The 21,386-nt window shown below is 45.6% G+C and overlaps 1 protein-coding gene across 4 annotated transcripts in view; it reads left to right on the top strand.

The window, feature by feature from the left end:
- The first annotated feature begins 19,952 nt into the window (after positions 1–19,952).
- Positions 19,953–21,386, top strand: part of LOC121539105 (E3 ubiquitin-protein ligase TRIM9) — an 80,073-nt gene continuing 78,639 nt past the window's right edge. For all 4 annotated transcript variants that reach the window (XM_041847362.2, XM_041847361.2, XM_041847360.2 and 1 more), the window contains exon 1: positions 19,953–20,900. In XM_041847362.2, coding sequence (XP_041703296.1) covers positions 20,064–20,900 — 837 coding nt within the window. In that variant the 5' untranslated portion in view covers positions 19,953–20,063. The remainder of the gene's footprint in view (positions 20,901–21,386) is intronic.

Below are 21,386 nucleotides of genomic sequence, written 5' to 3'. Positions count from 1 at the left end.
CACGTACGTACGTACTCACGAGACCAACCGACATGGGGACAATAATCGCCAAGGACAATGGGGAACAGAGGGCACATATATACACATACTAATCAGGGGAAATGGGAACCAGGTGTGCGTAATGAGACAAGACAGTCCGGGGGTTGGTGGTAATGAACCAGGTCAGTGACGCCTACAAGGCCGGTGACGTAGACCTCTGGAGCTGGTGAGGGTGAACGGAATGAGCAGCAGTACCGGGGGGGATCCGTGACACATAAGGTATACTTTTTTATCTGTTTTCTTAAATCTAATTTTACTGCTGGCATGTTACCTGATGTGGAATAGGGTTCCATGTAGTCATGGCTCTATGTAGTACTGTGCACCTCCCGTAGTCTGTTCTGGACTTGGGGACTGTGAAGAGACCTCTGGTGGCATGTCTTGTGGGGTATGCATGGGTGTCCGAGCTGTGTGCCAGTAGTTCGAACAGACAGCTCGGGTGCATTCAACATGTCAACACCTCTCATAAATACAAGTAGTGATGGAGTCAATCTCTCCTCCACTTTGAGCCAGGAGAGATGGACATGCATATTATTAATGTTAGCGCTCTGTGTACATCCAAGGGCCGGCCGTACTGCTGCATTTACCATGAATACAGTCTCCGCTAAAGCAGAAGCATTGCCTTTAAATGTAAATCACGCTGTAAAGCTGAACTTCCACAATATATGGATTGAATAGAGCCCTTAGTAAACCTGCACAGATCTGAATCCACCCCCCATCCTACTGTAGCAAAATAAGTAATTGAGAGGATGACATGATGGAAATTTCGCAGATTATTACCTATAATGTTTTGCTCACCTGGCTAGGGGAAATCTTCGCTGGCCGCCATTTTGTGGGAGGTACCTACTAGTTAGCTCCTCCTCCTTCATTACGTGTGATGTCACTGAATTGAAATTTGAACGTTCCCGATTACCCAAACCTCCAGGAAAGATGAGCCGGTAAAAGCAATAAAAAATATCCCTTTACCAAGAATATTGGTAGAATGGAGAAGGTACAGTATGTCTAATTTAATGTAGCATACAACGTTTCCAGAAAAAGTTGGCCTTTTATTTAGCAACATGGGCATTGAAATGGATACCCAGTAGGCTAAGCAAGCAAACTAGCTAGCCCATGAACTTTTCTCATTTGGATTTGCTCAACTCCTGCATCCTCTCTCCTCCATCCTCGCTTGCCTCCTTTTGAAAAGTTCGAAGGCAATCCTTCCTAATTGAGGAAAGCTGATTCAAAGGGGGTGTGGCAGATTTCAAAACTGTTCCACGAAGGACTCAGGTAGAATACACATGACTATGAAAGGTGGCTATCAAGGAGGGAAGTACACTCTTCTGTTCGCCTACTAACGAATTGGCATCTCCTCGACCACTTATCGGTTTCCGGGTCATGGAGGAGAGTAAACGGAGGAGAGAGGACAGAGGAGAGGGGGCGGAGGAGAGAGGACGGAGGAGAGAGGACGGAGGAGAGGGGGCGGGAGGAGAAGGGGCGGAGGAGAGAGGATGGAGGAGAGAGGGCGGAAGAGAGAGGGCGGAAGAGAGAGGACGGAGGAGAGAGGGTGGAGGAGAGGACGGAGGAGAGAGGGTGCAGGAAAGAGGATGGAGGAGAGAGGGTGGAGGAGAGAGGGCGGAAGAGAGAGGGTGGAGGAGAGAGGACGGAGAAGAGAGGACGGAGGAGTGAGGGCGGAAGAGAGAGGGTGGAGGAGAGAGGGTGGAGGAGAGAGGACGGAGGAGAGAGGGTGGAGGGTGGAGGAGAGAGGACGGAGGAGAGAGGACGGAGGAGAGAGGACGGAGGAGAGAGGACGGAGGAGAGAGGACGGAGGAGAGAGGACGGAGGAGAGAGGGCGGAGGAGAGAGGACGGAGAAGAGAGGACAGAGAAGAGAGGGTGGAGGAGAGAGGAAGGAGGAGTGAGGGCGGAAGAGAGAGGACGGAAGAGAGAGGACGGAGGAGAGAGGACGGAGGAGAGAGGGCGGAGGAGAGAGGGCGGAGGAGAGAGGGCGGAGGAGAGAGGGCGGAGAAGAGAGGACGGAGGAGAGAGAACGGAGGAGAGAGGACGGAGGAGAGAGGACGGAGGAGAGAGGGCGGAGGAGAGAGGGCGGAGGAGAGAGGGCGGAGGAGAGAGGACGGCGGAGAGAGGACGGAGGAGAGAGGACGGAGGAGAGAGTGTGGAGGAGAGAGGACGGAGAAGAGTACGGAGGAGAGAGGACGGAGGAGAGGACGGAGGAGAGAGGGTGGAGGAGAGAGTATGGAGGAGAGAGGACGGAGGAGACAGGACGGAGGAGAGAGGACGGAGGAGAGAGGGTGGAGGACAGACTTTTTCCCAAATGAAAAATAGGTCCATACCAGGTGACAGTTAGAATAGGACACGCATATTGTGTAATGGATGAAGTACATTATATATACAATAGTATGTGGACACCCTTTCAAATGAGTGGATTCTGCTATTTCAACCACACCCGCTGCTGACAGGTGTATAAAATTGGCAGTAGAATGGCCTTACTGAAGAGCTCAGTGACTTTCAACGTTTCACCGTCATAGGATGCCACCTTTCCAACAAGTCAGTTCGTCAAATGTCTGCCCTGCTAGAGCTGCCCTGGTCAACTGTAAGTGCCGTTATTGTGAAGTGGAAACGTCTAGGAGCAACAACGGCTCAGCCACAAAATGGTAGGACACACAAGCTCACAGAATGGGACCGCCGAGTGCTGAAGAGCATAGCGCGTAAAGATTGTCTGTCCTTGGTTGCAACACTCACTACATAGTTCCAAACTGCCTCTGGAAGCAACGTCAGCTCAATAACTGTTCGTCGGGAGCTTCATGAAATGGGTTTCCATGGCCGAGCAGCCGCACACAAGCCTAAGATCACCATGCGCAATGCCAAGCGTCGGCTGGAGTGGTGTAAAGCTCACCGCCATTGGACTCTGGAGCAGTGGAAACACGTTCTCTGGAGTGATGAATCACGCTTCACCATCTGGCAGTCCGACGGACGAATCTGGGTTTGGCGGATGCCAGGAGAACGCTACCTGCCCCAATGCATAGTGCCAACTGTAAAGTTTGGTTGAGGAGGAATAATGGTCTGGGGCTGTTTTTCATGGTTTGGGCTAGGCCCCTTAGTTCCAGTGAAGGGAAATCTTAAACAATGACATTCTAGACAATTCTGTGCTTCCAAATTTGTGGCAACAGTTTGGGGAAGGATCTTTCCTGTTTCAGCATGACAATGCCCCCTTGCACAAGGCGAGGTCCATTCAGAAATGTTTTGTCGCGATCGGTGTTAAAGAACTTGACTGGCCTGCACAGAGCCCTGACCTCAACACCATCAAACACCTTTGGGATTAATTGGAACGCCGACTGCGAGCCAGGCCTAATCGCCCCCAACATCAGTGCCCGACCTCACTAATGCTCTTGTGGCCAAATGGAAGCAAGTCCCCCGCAGCAATGTTCCAACATCTAGTGGAAAGCCTTCCCAGAAGATTGGAGGCTGTTATAGCAGCAAAGGGAGGACCAACTCCATATTAATGCCCATGATTTTGGAATGATGTGTTCGACAAGCAGGTGTCCACATACTTTTGGTCATGTAGTCTATGTCCCATTGTTGGTTAGTCTTGATGGATGTTACGTGGCTCTCTGTTGTTAGGCATGCAGGGATGGAGGTTGGGGCTGAGGCTGGGGCTGGGCAGGGAGGCTTGCACTAAGGGTTGGGGGTGAGGCTGGGGCTGGGGAGGGAGGCTGTGGAGGGAGGCTAGGACTAAGGGTTGGGGCTGAGGCTGGCGCTGGGGAGAGAGACTGGGGAGGAAGGCTGGGACTAAGGGTTGGGGCTGAGGCTGGGGCTGGGCAGGGAGGCTGGGACTAAGGGTTGGGGCTGAGGAGGGTGGCTGGGGAGGGAGGCTGTGACTAAGGGTTGGGGCTGGGGAGGGAGGCTGGGACTAAGGGTTGGGGCTGGGGAGGGAGGCTGTGACTAAGGGTTGGGGCTGGGCAGGGAGGCTGGGACTAAGGGTTGGGGCTGAGGAGGGTGGCTGGGTAGGGAGGCTGGGACTAAGGGTTGGGGCTGGGGAGGGACCCGGGGATGAGGTTGCTCTGCTCGCTTGCTGCCGAAATAGGATGTGTTTTATTGCTTTCTTTAATCTGTCCTCATTTTACATTTAAATCCCATTACTGATGTTCTGTACAGGATCTAAGATGAGTTATTGTTTTAATGACCTGGGTGACAGGGAATTACACCTTCTGTTCTGTCTCCAAAGCTGTACATTTCCCCTACACACACATACACACACACAAACCCACGCATGCTAATGTACACACACACACACACACACATTTCCCTCTCATCTAAGGAGTCAGGTGGTGTAAGAAAGGGTATTCAGTTTGGTGCTTGGTTCTGTCTTCAGCCAGCTAAGGTGTCAGAGTGTCAAGGCTTGGTTCTGTCTTCAGCCAGGTGAGGTGTCAGTGTCAAGGCTTGGTTCTGTCTTCAGCCAGGTGAGGTGTCAGAGCGTCAAGGCTTGGTTCTGTCTTCAGCCAGGTGAGGTGTCAGAGCATCAAGGCTTGGTTCTGTCTTCAGCCAGGTGAGGTGTCAGAGCATCAAGGCTTGGTTCTGTCTTCAGCCAGGTGAGGTGTCAGAGCATCAAGGCTTGGTTCTGTCTTCAGCCAGGTGAGGTGTCAGAGTCAAGTGTTTTGAAGCCTCTGGCTGTCCATTGATATTGATTACTGTCTCTATCCATTGATTAATGCCTCTTCCCCCTCCCACAAACCACAGCCCCATCTCTAGGTACCAGTCATTATTCTAGTCATTCTATTTCTATGGTTTTACCCTGCTGTCATTTACCCTGCTGTCAGGAGAGGAGGGAGGAGGGAAGAGGGGAGGAGAGGGGGTGAGAAGAGAAGACAGGACAGGGGAAAAGAAAAAAGAGGAGTTGAGTCCAGGAGGAGGAGGAGGAGGAGGAGGAGAATGAGGAGGAGGAGGAGGAGGAGGAAGAGGAGGAGGAGGAAGACTAACGGGATCAGTCGGGTAGTGGGTTACTGGGTCTGGGGAGAACCCACCACCACCAGTTCTGCTGATGCAGGGAATGGGATACATTAGCCTGGGTACCAGTCAGTTTAGCTAACATTCCACTCCTACATTCCATTGCTAAACAATGAGACGGAGTACAAGTAGTGGAATGTTAGCAAAACAGGTTCTGTATTTCAGGCTAGGGATACACTGATCTCGGCTCTCTCTGAGACAGACACAGGCACCAGCATCGTCTCATATCCACGTTGGGCAATTGGATATTCCGTCTCCTTTACAACCGCTCACAGTACCTTGATTTAATCCATCAAGTGCATGTAGCAGGCTACAAACTGAGACCTTATATAGGGTTCAGATGAACATGATCTACAAAGGCTTCCATGTTTTCTCTGATGCTTTGCCTGGATACCTTCACTCCAGTCAAGATGTCATATACTATGTTGCATACTAGAGAACCTATTCTATTTGCTTTACCGTCATGTGTTTAAGAACAGTAGAGGAAGTGGGTTTACTGATAATCAAATGAGTGACACTATTTTTCATCTTTCTGCTATTTCCTTTCACAGACAGCTAGTGAAGATGCTAATACACTTAAATGATGCTGAGATTTAAACAAAAGGAAGCACTCGCACATCTGAGATTGCTTGTTGCAGGACATTAGTAGGGAATAACTCTGCTCTCGCCTGGTTCACTCAGCTTAACAAACAAATCGTTTTATTTTTCTATCGAGATGTTTAAAAGAAAAAGGAATACATTGATTTCAGTCCTTCACGGCGTAGTGTGTTACCAATTGTTTTCTTGGTGACTATGGTCCCAGCTGCCTTGAGATCATTGACAAGATCCTCCCGTGTAGTTCTGGGCTGATTCCTCACCGTTCTCATGATCATTGCAACTCCACGAGGTGAGATCTTGCATGGAGCCCCAGGCCGAGGGAGATTGACAGGTCTTTTGTGTTTCTTCCATTTGCGAATAATCGCACCAACTGTTGTCACCTTCTCACCAAGCTGCTTGGCGATGGTCTTGTAGCCCATTCCAGCCTTGTGTAGGTCTACAATCTTGTCCCTGACATCCTTGGAGAGCTATTTGGTCTTGGCCATGGTGGAGAGTTTGGAATCTGATTGATTGATTGCTTCTGTGGACAGGTGTCTTTTATACAGGTAACAAGCTGAGATTAGGAGCACTCCCTTTAAGAGTGTGCTCCTAATCTCAGCTCGTTACCTGTATAAAAGACACCTGGGAGCCAGAAATCTTTCTGATTGAGAGGGGGTCAAATACTTATTTCCCTCATTAAAATGCAAATCAATTTATAACAATTCTGACATGCGTTTTTCTGGATTTTGTTGTTGTTATTCTGTCTCTCACTGTTCAAATAAACCTACCATTAAAATTATAGACTGATCATTTATTTGTCAGTGGGGAAACTTCTACTTCTCCTTCTCCTTCTCCTTCTCCTTTTCCTTTTCCTTTTCCTTTTCCTTCTACTTCTCCTTCTCCTTCTCCTTCTCCTTCTTCTTCTCCTCCTTGTTCTCCTCCTTCTCCTTCTCCTTCTCCTTTTCCTTTTCCTTCTCCTCCTTCTCCTTCATTAAACATGGTGTAGATTGAGCCAGTCAGTGCAGTATGTCATTATTATCTACATTCCTCATGTTCCTGCTGCCTGAAGCTCTCTGGCATGGCAGCATTAAAGGGATAGTTCAGCCATTTTACATATTTACATGTTTTTTTCCTTACCTTGAAAGCAGTCTGAACAAGTAGTCAATACAATCCACACTTGTGTTTTATTAAACCAGCCACTTCAGTCATTCCTTAGTCCATAGACCAGCGGTGAGAAGAAATTCCCCCCCAAAAATACATATATTATATACAAAAATATATATATATATATAAATATATATTATAATATCGTCTTTGTATCTCAAAATCATTGTAATGTGGTTAACCTTAAAAATCTCAATTCAAATGATTAAAATATAAAATTCAATCAGGAGAGCGCCCTTAGATCACAGGAAAAGGCTGCACTTGACCGTTGCGCTTGAGTCATTCCCCCGGTGAATGGTTAGGCCCGCTACGCTATGAAACCACACACTATTGCAGAGACTTTGATATTACCGGCCGCAACTGATATGGTGAAAACAATGTGACCGGATGGCAGAGGCACAGAAACTCCCATCAATATCTTTGTCAAATAACACTGTTAAATGAAGAATTGATGCTATTGCTAGCTATCAAGAGGAAACACTTGACTGAACGAATCAAAAAACTCCCCAGCTCATGCTCTCCAGATGGAAGTTAGCTGTGAGGGCCGAGATGCCCATGCATTGACTTTTGTTCGCTATACATGTCGGGGGGGACGCTATTCACGAGGACGTATTGTTCTGTCTCACGATTCCCGAGCAGGAAACGGCACAGGGGATGTTCCGTGTGCTGCGTGGCTATACTGACGAAAAACAGATTCCAGGGGATCGAATGGTGCGGCTTTTGCACAGTTGGGGCTCCATCCACGGTGGGACGGCGGGCAGGCCTCTGCACTCTAGTTATGAATGTGTCTCCCTCGGCCATATGGACGCATTGTTTGATACACTGAGAGCAACTGGCGGCAAAAGAGCTGAGCGCAGAACTCAGAGATACTGTATACTGCAGCAGGTAACTTCGATTGTAAACCACATCAAACCACATCCACTTGCGCGGACGCCTGTTCACAAAACGATGTGGAGATATGGGATCAGAGCATGACAATGTTCTATTTCATACGGAGGCTTGGTGGTTATCGTAGGGGGAGTGTTGGAAAGGAACTGTTGTCGTTCACAATGGATGTAAAAAAAAAAAAAACAGACTTGGTTGACTTTCTGTGTAATGAAAAGAAAATGTGTCTCCTTGCCTATGTAACAGACGTATTTGGGAAACTGAACGACCTCATTCTACAGATGAGTGACTGAATCAGTGGATTCAGAGGAAATCATTCTTATTGGAGAGAGTCTTTCAAAAGTGAACCATGCCCCCTTCCCTTGGCTGTGCATGTTTCTAACAGAAAACAGCATCAGTAAGTGTCCCACACCAGTGATGACTGCTCACCTCCAACGCTTGGAAGAGCACTTTGAGACCTACTTCCCAATCCGTTTGACTGTGATCCTGGCGCAGTTGACATCCCGGTAAGTGGAAATCGAACATCTGATCGAGCTGTAATGTGACCGAATGCTGGAGACAACTTATTTCACAGGTCATTATGGAGGCGTTTTGGTTCCTGACTCAGAGCATTAAATTTCATGCTACCCTTCACCAGCTCATATCTGTGAGAAGATGGATTCAATGCTCTTGTCTGCATTAAAACCAAATATAGATCTAGGTTGGATGTGACAGCAGAGATGATGTGCGTACTGTCGACCACGCCCCCTGACTTTGAAAATCTCCGACGCGACATGCATCAAGCCACACCCATCTCATTAGTGGTGGTGAGATAAGAGACATTATGTCAGACTCATTTGCATTTGACTGCCAAAGCCCCAAATTAAAAACGAAACATTGGCTGTTAATTACATCATTTTTTTTGTCACATGGTTGGGGTCACGAGAACGTTCAGATATCAAAATGGGGTCGTGGGCCAAAAAAGTTTGGGAACGCTTGCCATAGACTGCTTTCAAGGTAAGGAAACAAATATTGAGATATGTAAAACGGCTCAACTATTCCTTTAACTAACTGTGGTGTGTGAACTGTGAAGGGGAACGCAGTAGGCTGTGAAGGAAAACGCAGTAGGCTAGGTGCCAACCATGTGTGACAAGAAACTGTGAAACTAATGTCATGTTATAATTAACATTTTCGTTATCTCACTTTTATGGTTAATGACCCCATTTAATGATTTGACCTACAAAACAGAATGGAAGACGGTTCAGAAGGAAAACACTGTAACGTATATGCAGGGAGTCAGGAAGCAGGTGCAGAAGGTGCGTTAATTATAATAATAAACATGAAGATAATACAAAACAGGATGCTACTGAGGGCTATATGAAGGAGCAGCATACTGAACCAAAACCAATCCTGTCTGATGACTGATGCTACTGAGGGCTATATGAAGAAGCAGCGTACTGAACCAAAACCAATCCTGTCTGATGACTGAGGCTACTGAGGGCTATATGAAGGAGCATCATACTGAACCAAAACCAATCCTGTCTGATGACTGAGGCTACTGAGGGCTATATGAAGGAGCAGCGTACTGAACCAAAACCAATCCTGTTTGATGACTGATGCTACTGAGGGCTATATGAAGGGAGAGTAATCAAGGTGATGAGGATGGTGCCAGGATCGGTGGTTCGTAGACCGGCTACGTCGAGCGCTGGAGAGGGGGAGCGGTGGTTCGTAGCCCGGCTACGTCGAGCGCTGGAGAGGGGGAGCGGTGGTTCGTAGCCCGGCTACGTCGAGCGCTGGAGAGGGGGAGCGGTGGTTCGTAGCCCAGCTACGTCGAGCGCTGAAGAGGGGGAGCGGTGGTTCGTAGCCCGGCTACGTCGAGCGCTGGAGAGGGGGAGCGGTGGTTCGTAGCCCGGCTGCGTTGAGCGCTGGAGAGGGGGAGCGGTGGTTCGTAGCCCGGCTACGTCGAGCGCTGGAGAGGGGGAGCGGTGGTTCGTAGCCCGGCTACGTCGAGCGCTGGAGAGGGGGAGCGGTGGTTCGTAGCCCGGCTACGTCGAGCGCTGGAGAGGGGGAGCGGTGGTTCGTAGCCCGGCTACGTCGAGCGCTGGAGAGGGGGAGCGGTGGTTCGTAGCCCGGCTACGTCGAGCGCTGGAGAGGGGGAGCGGTCGTAGAATATATTATATTCTAATCCTTTTTTGAAATGTACGTGTTTGTTCTAAAACACTTAGGATGCATCCCAAATTGGGACCCAACAGCGTTGTTCTTTTGAACAGGGCCCGTTGGGTTAGGAATAGGGTCCCAGGAATAGACATTTAGGACATATTCACAATCTGCCTGAGAGGACAGGCTCTTTCTAACACCAGATGTGTATCTTGTCTAGGAGACATTCTAAAGATGGTTTTCTAAACATGTACATTCATGTCAGTGAATTAGTGTATACATCTGGTCTGTAATATTGTAATCCATGCTTCTCAGGGGTCTGTAAATATCGATCCGAGTCCAGCTGGCACTACGCTCTGTCAGCTCCGGGTTAATTGATTGGTTTCTCATTTATTAGGGATCAATCGAAATCCGTCTCAGCTCTCCTCTCCTCAAGGTGTCCATGACGGTGATGTTGATGTCTCCTTAGGTCCGCTGGTTAGCAGTTAGCAAGACCCAGTGTGGGTCCCAAATGGTACCTTATCCCCTATTTAGTGCACTACTTTTGGCCAGGGGTCCAAAAGGCACTTCGGTCAGGCAAGCCGCACCTTTCCTCTCCTCTCCCCGGCACTCAGGTACACACACTCTAGAAGAGATAGTTCTAACCCTAATGAACCATTATTTTCTGATGTTCCATCCCAAATGGCACCCTACTCCCATAGGGCTCTGATCGAAAGTAGTGCACTATATATATGGAATAGGGTGCCAATTGGAACGCAACCTAAGGTTTGTGTCAAGAGTTTCCAGTTTTATTAGTTGTATGTACGGGATACACATGGTATACCTCGTCCAACGAAATACTTACTTGATGTTCCTTCTCGACAATGCAACAACAATAAGAAATAATCAAATATGAGAATACGAACAGAAAGTAAATGGCTCAGTAGAATAGACTAAACATTTTAGCATCAGTATAATACAGGAAGGAACAATCTATAGTCCAATATGTTTTGGGGAAGGGGGGATTCGGGGGTAAGAGGGTGTGCTCTATCTTTGTTGGCCTCGATGTGAATTGATTGGAGATTGAGTCGATGTGAATTGATTGGAGATTGAGTCGATGTGAATTGATTGGAGATCGAGACGATGTGAATTGATTGGCGATCGAGTCGATGTGAACTGATTGGCGATCGAGTCGATGTGAATTGATTGGCGATCGAGTCGATGTGAATTGATTGGAGATCGAGTCGATGTGAATTGATTGGAGATCGAGTCGATGTGAATTGATTGGAGATCGAGTCGATGTGTATTGATTGACTGTTTTCACGCTGTTGACCAACCCTGTAGGCGGGACGTATCTGCCACCATTCCAACACCATCCATCTTCTTTAATGTCCATGAAATGGAGCTGTGTTGAACTATTCTATATTTCACTTAGCAGATGATCCTTCTATCCTAAATGGATTGAACCCAAGACCATTGCGTTGCTAGGGCCATGTTCTTATCTTACTAAACAGCACCAGTCCTGACCACGGGAGGAATTCATCTATTCTATTTCTTTAATGAACTTACTGCAGCAAGGCCTAAATGACTCTACAGAACCGTGTGATGAAAACAATCTGAAATTATGTTTAACAAATTCAATAAAGATAATTGTTTTAAAGCCTTTATGAGCAAGCAAAGCAAACCACCAAAATGGTGCTTATCTCAGATGTTTCTTCTTCCAACTGCCAGCTCTACCACCTTCAGTGTTCTGGCATTTCAATGGACTTGTCATTTGACATCTAAAGAGGTTTATATAAGAAAGACGTCTTTCGGTCAGATCATCTCTGAGTCTGAGCATGCCCATGTATGTACAGTATGACTCAATGAACAGATGACGCACTCTCTCTCTCCCGCTCTCGCTTTCTCTCTCTCTCTCTCTCTCTCACTCTCTCTCTCTCTCTCTCTCTCTCTCTCTCCCGCTCTCGCTTTCTCTCTCTCTCTCTCTCTCTCTCTCTCTCTCTCTCTGCGCTCTCTCTCTCTCTCTCTCTCTCTCTCTCTCCTTCTTTCTCTGTCTCTCTCTCTCCTTCTTTCTCTGTCTCTCTCTCTCCTTCTTTCTCTGTCTCTCTCTTTCATTCTTTCTCTGTCTCTCTCTCTCCTTCTTTCTCTGTCTCTCTCTCTCAATTCAATTTAAGGGCTTTATTAGCATGGGAAACGTATGTTAACATTGCCAAAGCAAGTGAAAAAAAAAAAAATATTAACAGTAAACATTACACTCATAAGTTCCAAATGTCATATTGTGTATATATACAGTGTTGTAACAATGTCTCTCTCTCTCTCTCTCTCTCTCTCTCTCTCTCTCTCTCTCTCTCTCTCTCTCTCTCTCTCTCTCTCTCTCTCTCTCTCTCTCTCTCTCTCTCTCTCTCTCTCTCTCTCTCTCTCTCTCTCTCTCTCTCTCTCTCTCTCTCTCTCTCTCTCTCTGTATTCTTGTGTCTGGTTGATGTCTGCGAGAAGAAGGGGAATGTAGAAAGCAGCAAGTGGGAGGAGAGAGAAAGCGATAGAACTGAGGAGACTTGAATAGGGGGAGGTGGGGGTCGGACATAATCATCATTCATACTGACACACACACACCGACACACACACAGAAACACAAACGCACACACACACACACACAGCCCGACACATACATACACATTAATTTATATGCTCACATATACCTATTTCTGTTGTGTTATGTAAGCTGCTTCCTTCCTGCCTTCAGCATATTACTGCTTTTAACTGCTTCTTTTGTCTTTTGTCTTTTGACGTGGAAGATGCCTCCTCTTATAGATCACTGTTTGGCAGCAGCCTACATTTTATGTAACCATAAACAATTGGGCCTTCCTTCCTGAGGAGAACGTCTCCCTTTTCGCCTCAGCAATGTCATTCATAGAAATTGCCAGTGATTTTTTTCAAATCTCATGATATTGTATTTCATTGTGGCAGAGGGTCAATGTGTTTCAGTTGACTTATTTACACCATACAGTGCATTCGGAAAGTATTCAGACCCCTTTACTTTTTTAAAACATTTTGTTACGTTACAGCTTTATTCTAAAATTGATTAAATCGTTTTTTTCCTTCACCAATCTACACACAATACCCCATAATGACAAAGCAAAAAACGTTTTTTATAAAATGTTGCTAAATTATTACCAAAAAACCCCGGAAATATCACATTTACATAAGTATTCAGACCCATTACTCAGTACTTTCGTGAAGCACCTTTGGCAGCGAAGATGAAGATGAAGTGATCTGATGTCCTCTCTAGTTTTCATCAGCCTTCAGGTCTCCTCTCATCATGTAGTCATCAGAGAACTCGTCAAACATAATGTCAGGGCAATTGACGTGACGTGTTATTTTTGTGTCCAAGGATATTTTTATTTTTTTTAAACAATAAATACAAAACAATCTGCTTACTAGTACATTTGTACATGTTCTCCCCAGTTTGGCATCCTATCAATTTTATCACAGAGCATAATACATTTTTACAGTTTTGGCGTATCAAATTGTAAAAAAATATCATATGGTGTAACCTTCCGAGGATGAATTTGAGCATCAAAAGTGTTGTTTAAAGTTTTTGTAATTTATATGCAAATATTGAACTTTGGCATAAAGGTACAAGGGGTATGTGATGATAAAATGAAATATAGCTGCTAGCAGCAATGAACGGGGTTCACAGGGTGACAAAAAGGACACAAGATCAGCTGGATAACAAAGCAAGCGCTCTATCGTGTAGGAACTATCTTCCTTTTATGTGCAGTCTAAATACCAAATCTGGAGTGAATCTGAAGTATGGTTCATGAGATGAAGATGATTTTTGAGCATTCGCGTTTACATATGCAAATATTGAGTTGTTAATAGTTTCCTTGTATGCTGAGATATCAATACCAAATTCCGTGTGGTTCTTGACAAGTCTCAAGTTGATACGCCACTGTGGAGTGGATTTACAGTGGTTTAAATGGACACGTAATTTGATCTATTATCTATAATATTGACAAGATAGTCGAGTGAACGCTCTAACAATGGAAATGCATGTCCTCAACGATTCATCGTATCACGTGAGTCAGTAGTTTTTGTTCCAGGGCGTCAATGTGCTATGCACATACCAGTCAGCACACTAGCTCCATTATGTTAACCACTGTTGCTTGTGCATCTAGTTTGTACACACTAGCTAGTATGCACTAAGAACCTAGCTTCTAATTCTAAATTTAAGTTTATCACCCATGTTGTTGGTTGTGGTAACGCACCACCCTCTCTGGGACCTTTGGACATTCTGTCTCATCTCGTATTTCTCACAGCGTCTGTGGTATGAGAAGGTAGAAGACCCTATTGCTCTGACTTGACTCTTCTTCTTCTATGGTATTATGGCGGTTCGCAAACAAGCGTTATAGGTGCATGCTGCCACCTACTGGTAGTAAACTATTACAAAATATATCCATTGTAGGGAAGGGAGGAAAAAACGCATCATACAAAATAAAAAAATAGACACATAAAAATAAAATAAAAAAACATCCACTCCTTTAGTCACATTCCAATTCAAGTCACATCCCTACACAGGCTCAGGGGCCAGTGAGGGCGGAAACATCCTTTGACAGGATTTCTTGCAACACCTCGGCTGTAAACTCACTGAGTCCCAAAAAGCGTTCTGCTGTACTCAAATGATTCAAATGTTCTCTGATTTTCTTCTTTGTTTGTGATGTGCAGTTTATGACCATTGCAGTAAAAATGCTACAACGTCCACCTTTTTCACATTGTAACACATCAGGATCCCTTGATTGCCGAGAAACACTCCGCTGGTGCAGTCTCCATTACATTGTGTCTTCAACGCCCCTAACTCCTCCCACTCACCACGTCCAAATCTTTTGCATTCATGGCACTGAAGGGGTTTCTGCACAAAAGGGCTCTTACAGGGCATCTCATATAGCCCAAACCTTACATGAGAAGGGAGAGACTCTTCATCAAAGAACAAAAGTATGGATGAATTGAATTTCTTCCCTCCATCTACCATTCGGGTCAGTCGACGTGCACCAACCGCTCCGTCTACCATACGGGTCAGTCGACGTGCACCAACCGCTCCGTCTACCATACGGGTCAGTCGACGTGCACCAACCGCTCCGCCTACCATACGGGTCAGTCGACGTGCACCAACCGCTCCGTCTACCATACGGGTCAGTCGACGTGCACCAACCGCTCCCGTCTACCATACGGGTCAGTCGACGTGCACCAACCGCTCCGCCTACCATACGGGTCAGTCGACGTGCACCAACCGCTCCGTCTACCATACGGGTCAGTCGACGTGCACCAACCGCTCCGTCTACCATACGGGTCAGTCGACGTGCACCAACCGCTCCGTCTACCATACGGGTCAGTCGACGTGCACCAACCGCTCCATCTACCATACGGGTCAGTCGACGTGCACCAACCGCTCCATCTACCATACGGGTCAGTCGACGTGCACCAACCACTCCACCTACTTCCTCAGGTTTCACATCTGCAGACATTTTTTGCACTACCCCAGAGATATCTCTTCTTGAGGCACAATGTACGCCTCTTCTGCTCCACAGACACTCACAAAATCTAAATAAGCCCACTTCTTGTGACTCACTGACGCCACTTCACCCAACGCATCCCATGACATTTATTGAGACTTCAAACAGATCTTCCCGGTTACATTGGTCCAAAACCCTCATTCCGACTAAAAGCGAGTCTAGGGGTTTCCTAGTTTCCACCACAACTTCTCTTGTTTCATTTCTTCTTTGACACTGTAACCCACTCATTCTCACTCTCTGTGCTCTCTTCTTCACCCGACTTGCAAGACGTTTCCAAACAAAGCATCCGTTTCCGCAAACAGACGGCGGTTTTAATTGGCTGATCTCTCAGTCCATCCCCATCTAGCATAACCCTCAGAACCCCCCGATTGTGGACTTCAAAGTGCGAGCAGCGCAAGTGATTAAAACAAGGAAGTGCCCCGGTCAAAAGTAGTGCACTATATAGGGAATAGGGTGCCATTCTCTGGTCTAAAGTAGTGCACTATATAGGGAATAGGGTGCCATTCTCTGGTCTAAAGTAGTGCACTATATAGGGAATAGGGTGCCATTCTCTGGTCTAAAGTAGTGCACTATATAGGGAATAGGGTGCCATTCTCTGGTCTAAAGTAGTGCACTATATAGGGAATAGGGTGCCATTCTCTGGTCTAAAGTAGTGCACTATATAGGGAATAGGGTGCCATTCTCTGGTCTAAAGTAGTGCACTATAGAGGGAATAGGGTGCCATTCTCTGGTCTAAAGTAGTGCACTATATAGGGAATAGGGTGCCATTCTCTGGTCTAAAGTAGTGCACTATATAGGGAATAGGGTGCCATTCTCTGGTCTAAAGTAGTGCACTATATAGGGAATAGGGTGCCATTTGGGACGCACCCCTGAGTCTAGGCTGGCTGTAAAACACAAAGAGAAGACCAATAGTAGAAATGTAACGGGATTGGCTACTTTTTCCTACACCAATCCACACAGGTGGACATGGGGCTTTGTCTCAAAAGTAGTGCACTGCATAGGAAAAGGGTGCCATTTGTGACGCAGTCATGGAGAGCCCCCCATACTGGGCAGAGAGATTACATGCATCTAAATGCTTCACTATCCTAGTAATGGCACCGCCATGTGACAACACATTCATCCAAAAAAAATAGTCTATTTTGTTTTGATCTCTTGTGCCAACCGTATGCTCCGTTGCTTTTTAATCAACATTGTTATTTATTACGTTATTATTTTCTTGTTTATGACATGCTTATTACGTGATTTCTGCCGTTACTGTGTGACTGTCATAACACCTGTCAGTCTTAGTTCATGATGGTTATAACACCTGTCAGTCTTAGTACATGATGGTCATAACACCTGTCAGTCTTAGTACATGATGGTCATAACACCCATCAGTCTTAGTACATGATGGTCATAACACCTGTCAGTCTTAGTACATGATGGTCATAACACCCATCAGTCTTAGTACATGATGGTCATAACACCTGTCAGTCTTAGTACATGATGGTCATAACACCCATCAGTCTTAGTACATGATGGTCATAACACCTGTCAGTCTTAGTACATGATGGTCATAACACCTGTCAGTCTTAGTACATGATGGTTATAACACCTGTCAGTCTTAGTACATGATGGTTATAACACCTGTCAGTCTTAGTACATGATGGTTATAACACCTGTCAGTCTTAGTACATGATGGTTATAACACCTGTCAGTCTTAGTACATGATGGTTATAACACCTGTCAGTCTTAGTACATGATGGTTATAACACCTGTCAGTCTTAGTACATGATGGTCATAACACCCATCAGTCTTAGTACATGATGGTTATAACACCTGTCAGTCTTAGTACATGATGGTTATAACACCTGTCAGTCTTAGTACATGATGGTTATAACACCTGTCAGTCTTAGTACATGATGGTCATAACACCTGTCAGTCTTAGTACATGATGGTCATAACACCTGTCAGTCTTAGTACATGATGGTTATAACACCTGTCAGTCTTAGTACATGATGGTTATAACACCTGTCAGTCTTAGTACATGATGGTTATAACACCTGTCAGTCTTAGTACATGATGGTTATAACACCTGTCAGTCTTAGTACATGATGGTTATAACACCTGTCAGTCTTAGTACATGATGGTTATAACACCTGTCAGTCTTAGTACATGATGGTTATAACACCTGTCAGTCTTAGTACATGATGGTCATAACACCCATCAGTCTTAGTACATGATGGTTATAACACCTGTCAGTCTTAGTACATGATGGTTATAACACCTGTCAGTCTTAGTACATGATGGTTATAACACCTGTCAGTCTTAGGACATGATGGTCATAACACCTGTCAGTCTTAGTACATGATGGTTATAACACCTGTCAGTCTTAGTACATGATGGTTATAACACCTGTCAGTCTTAGTACATGATGGTTATAACACCTGTCAGTCTTAGTACATGATGGTCATAACACCCATCAGTCTTAGTACATGATGGTTATAACACCTGTCAGTCTTAGTACATGATGGTTATAACACCTGTCAGTCTTAGTACATGATGGTTATAACACCTGTCAGTCTTAGGACATGATGGTCATAACACCTGTCAGTCTTAGTACATGATGGTTATAACACCTGTCAGTCTTAGTTCATGATGGTTATAACACCTGTCAGTCTTAGTACATGATGGTTATAACACCTGTCAGTCTTAGTACATGATGGTTATAACACCTGTCAGTCTTAGTACATGATGGTTATAACACCTGTCAGTCTTAGTACATGATGGTTATAACACCTGTCAGTCTTAGTACATGATGGTGGTCCTCTGTAGCTCAGCTGGTAGAGCACAGCGCTTGTAACGCCAAGGTAGTGGGTTCGATCCCCGGGACCACCCATACACAAAAATGTATGCACGCATGACTGTAAGTCGCTTTGGATAAAAGCGTCTGCTAAATGGCATATTTACCTGTCAGTCTTAGTACATGATGGTCATAACACCTGTCAGTCTTAGTACATGATGGTTATAACACCTGTCAGTCTTAGTACATGATGGTTATAACACCTGTCAGTCTTAGTACATGATGGTTATAACACCTGTCAGTCTTAGTACATGATGGTTATAACACCTGTCAGTCTTAGTTCATGATGGTTATAACACCTGTCAGTCTTAGTACATGATGGTTATAACACCTGTCAGTCTTAGTACATGATGGTTATAACACCTGTCAGTCTTAGTTCATGGATGTTTGAAGTTCAGTAGCCTATTCTCTCAATGTGGTCTCCAATGGTAACCAGCTTATTTTTCTATACTGAGAAATCATTGACAATCAATCATAATATTTTTCTTGGAAAAATCTCTAACTCATTAACATATTCACTGCTCATAATAAAAAACTGCTATTTATTATAAATGTGTCCCAATTGGCACCCTATTCCCTATATAGTGCACTACTTTTGACCAGAGCCCTATAGGGAATAGGGTGCCATTTTGGGACACAACCATACTGTTTACCTGGTTCTATGATGGGAGAAGGCATGTGGGCAATAAGCTTTTAACTAGTTGTACCTTTTTAGAGCATCTATTCAGAACATGCAATCAGTAGTAGGGGACCTATGAAATACCTTCCCTGTTGTCCAGGGCCTCTTTAACAGACATCCTATACAATAGTAGTAGGGAGGCAATCTGGGATTCGTAAAACAACAAAGCGCTCACCCTGCCACTTGTTTTGGTAAACAGCTAAGAGATGGGGCTGGAGAAACATAACCACGAGTTATGGATGGGGTAGGACAGTTGAACTAAAAGCTCAGTAGCTCATTTACCCGTTATATTATTCTGAAATCAATGGCTATGTACCATTATGAATGTTACCAATCCCAGATTGCCCGTTCAAGGAGTGTAATCCCCTCTTCTCAAGACCCCCCTCCTGCTCTTATAGATCCAGCCTGGGTTGCCATGGAAGCCTTAGAAATGGCTGTGCTATTTGAGCAGAGAGAGAGAGCAGGTCCGGTGCCTCGGGCTCTGCTAAAGCCTGGAGCATTCTACAGCATTTCCTTCTACTGTGGGTATACAAGGTGTTGGTCTCCATTGTGATGTTAATTATGCCATCAACAGAAAAGGACCTTGTTTCCTCCGGGTTTTTTTTTTTTTTTTTTTTTTACATAAATCCTCCTTGGTTCAATGAAAAATGCAGAGTAGTTGAGAGATAGAAAGAAAGAAAGAAAGAGAGAACTGAATAGAATATAATACTATTAGAATAAAATAGAATTCATGGCAAATAACTTGTTGCTGAACATGTCCCACGAGTAAAATAGAATGTGCATTATTGGTTGATACTCATAGTCTAATAGCCAATACTGTTTTAATATTGCGTGTTGTGTTTCCAATCAATATCAGTAAGAGGATCGTTCGTGCCAGGCGCTACCATCGTCATATGGAAATTCTGTGGTCCTAGCTGACGTTTGATTGGACAAGAACCATTACACTGACAGCTGCCTTGTCCAATAACTGCTCTGGATTCATTCGGAATTTGCAATGCCGTTTGTCTATTGGTCAGAATGTGCGTTGTCTTGGCTAGTTTGCACGATATCGCTGCCTGCCTCATTCCAAGGATGCATTTGCTTTGGTGGATGCTGAAAGAGAAGACCGCTCTCTGTGCTCAATAGCATTTTGAGTTATCAAATATAGCTAATTTTCAGGAATTGAGAGATACTATTTCTCTCCAAAGAGAATTTAAAATGGATGAAATGGAGGAAGAATTAAAATGCCCTGTATGCGGATCGTTTTTCCGGGAGCCAATCATTCTACCGTGCTCCCACAACATTTGCCTGGCTTGCGCTCGGAATATCCTAGTGCAGACCCCGGACGCTGAATCTCCGCAGAGTAGCCGTGCTTCTGGCTCGGGGGTCTCCGACTATGACTACCTGGACCTTGATAAGATGAGCCTGTACAGCGAGGCGGACAGTGGATACGGTTCGTATGGTGGCTTCGTTAGTGCCCCGACCACCCCTTGCCAGAAATCCCCAAACGGGGTGCGTGTTTTCCCCCCTGCCGTCCCCCAACCCCCTCCCCAGCACCACTTGCTAGGACACCCCGGCTCCCTACCTCCTATCCCACGCAACTCCTGCATCACATGCCCGCAGTGCCATCGCAGCCTCATCTTGGACGAGAGGGGGCTCCGCGGGTTTGCCAAAAACCGGGTGCTGGAAGGGGTCGTGGACCGGTACCAGCAGAGCAAAGCGGCCGCCCTCAAGTGTCAGCTCTGCGAGAAGAGTCCCAACGAGGCCACGGTGATGTGCGAGCAATGCGACGTGTTCTACTGCGACCCTTGTCGCTTGAGGTGCCACCCTCCCCGAGGTCCGCTAGCCAAGCATCGCCTCGTACCCCCTGCACAGGGCCATATAAGCCGTCGGACAAGTCCCCGGAAGATCTCCACTTGTACGGAGCACGAACTGGAGAACCTAAGCATGTACTGTGTTCAGTGTAAGATGCCGGTGTGTTACCAGTGTTTAGAAGAAGGGAAACACGGGACACATGAAGTCAAGGCTCTGGGGGCTATGTGGAAACTGCACAAGGTAGGATAACGTGTGCCAAATGGTTACATTTATAGGCTACCTCTATTTTTCCAATGTCATAACGCTCATAAACTCATCTGTTATAGCCCTAAATGGGTCCCTATGAATTTCGTTCATTGAAGCAATTGTGGAAACGAATAGTGTGTAGGCTAGTCTAAATTTTAATAAGCATAACTTTTTAGTTCCAAGTTAAATTGATTGTGTGTTCCCACAATTTGATTAAATAGATTAAATAATGTGTGATAATAGCCTAAATGATTGAATTTTTTTGTTCACATTTCACTTCAGTATCTGTTTAGTAGCCTGTTTTGATGAGCTGCCAGCCTATCTGCTCCAAGGTTGTCAGTAAATCAACTTGGACAAGGCTGTAGCAAAATCAAATTTTTACTGGAGTCGCTCCAGTCCGTCTCTCTCTCTCATAATAAATGGTCCCAGTAAACTCGAGGGCCCAGACGCAGTGGTAGAGTCATAAGGTTCTTGTTGAAA

Source organism: Coregonus clupeaformis, chromosome 25 (genome assembly GCF_020615455.1).
Source record: "Coregonus clupeaformis isolate EN_2021a chromosome 25, ASM2061545v1, whole genome shotgun sequence".
Lineage (NCBI taxonomy): Eukaryota > Metazoa > Chordata > Actinopteri > Salmoniformes > Salmonidae > Coregonus > Coregonus clupeaformis.
This window is presented reverse-complemented; position numbering and strand designations above follow the sequence as displayed.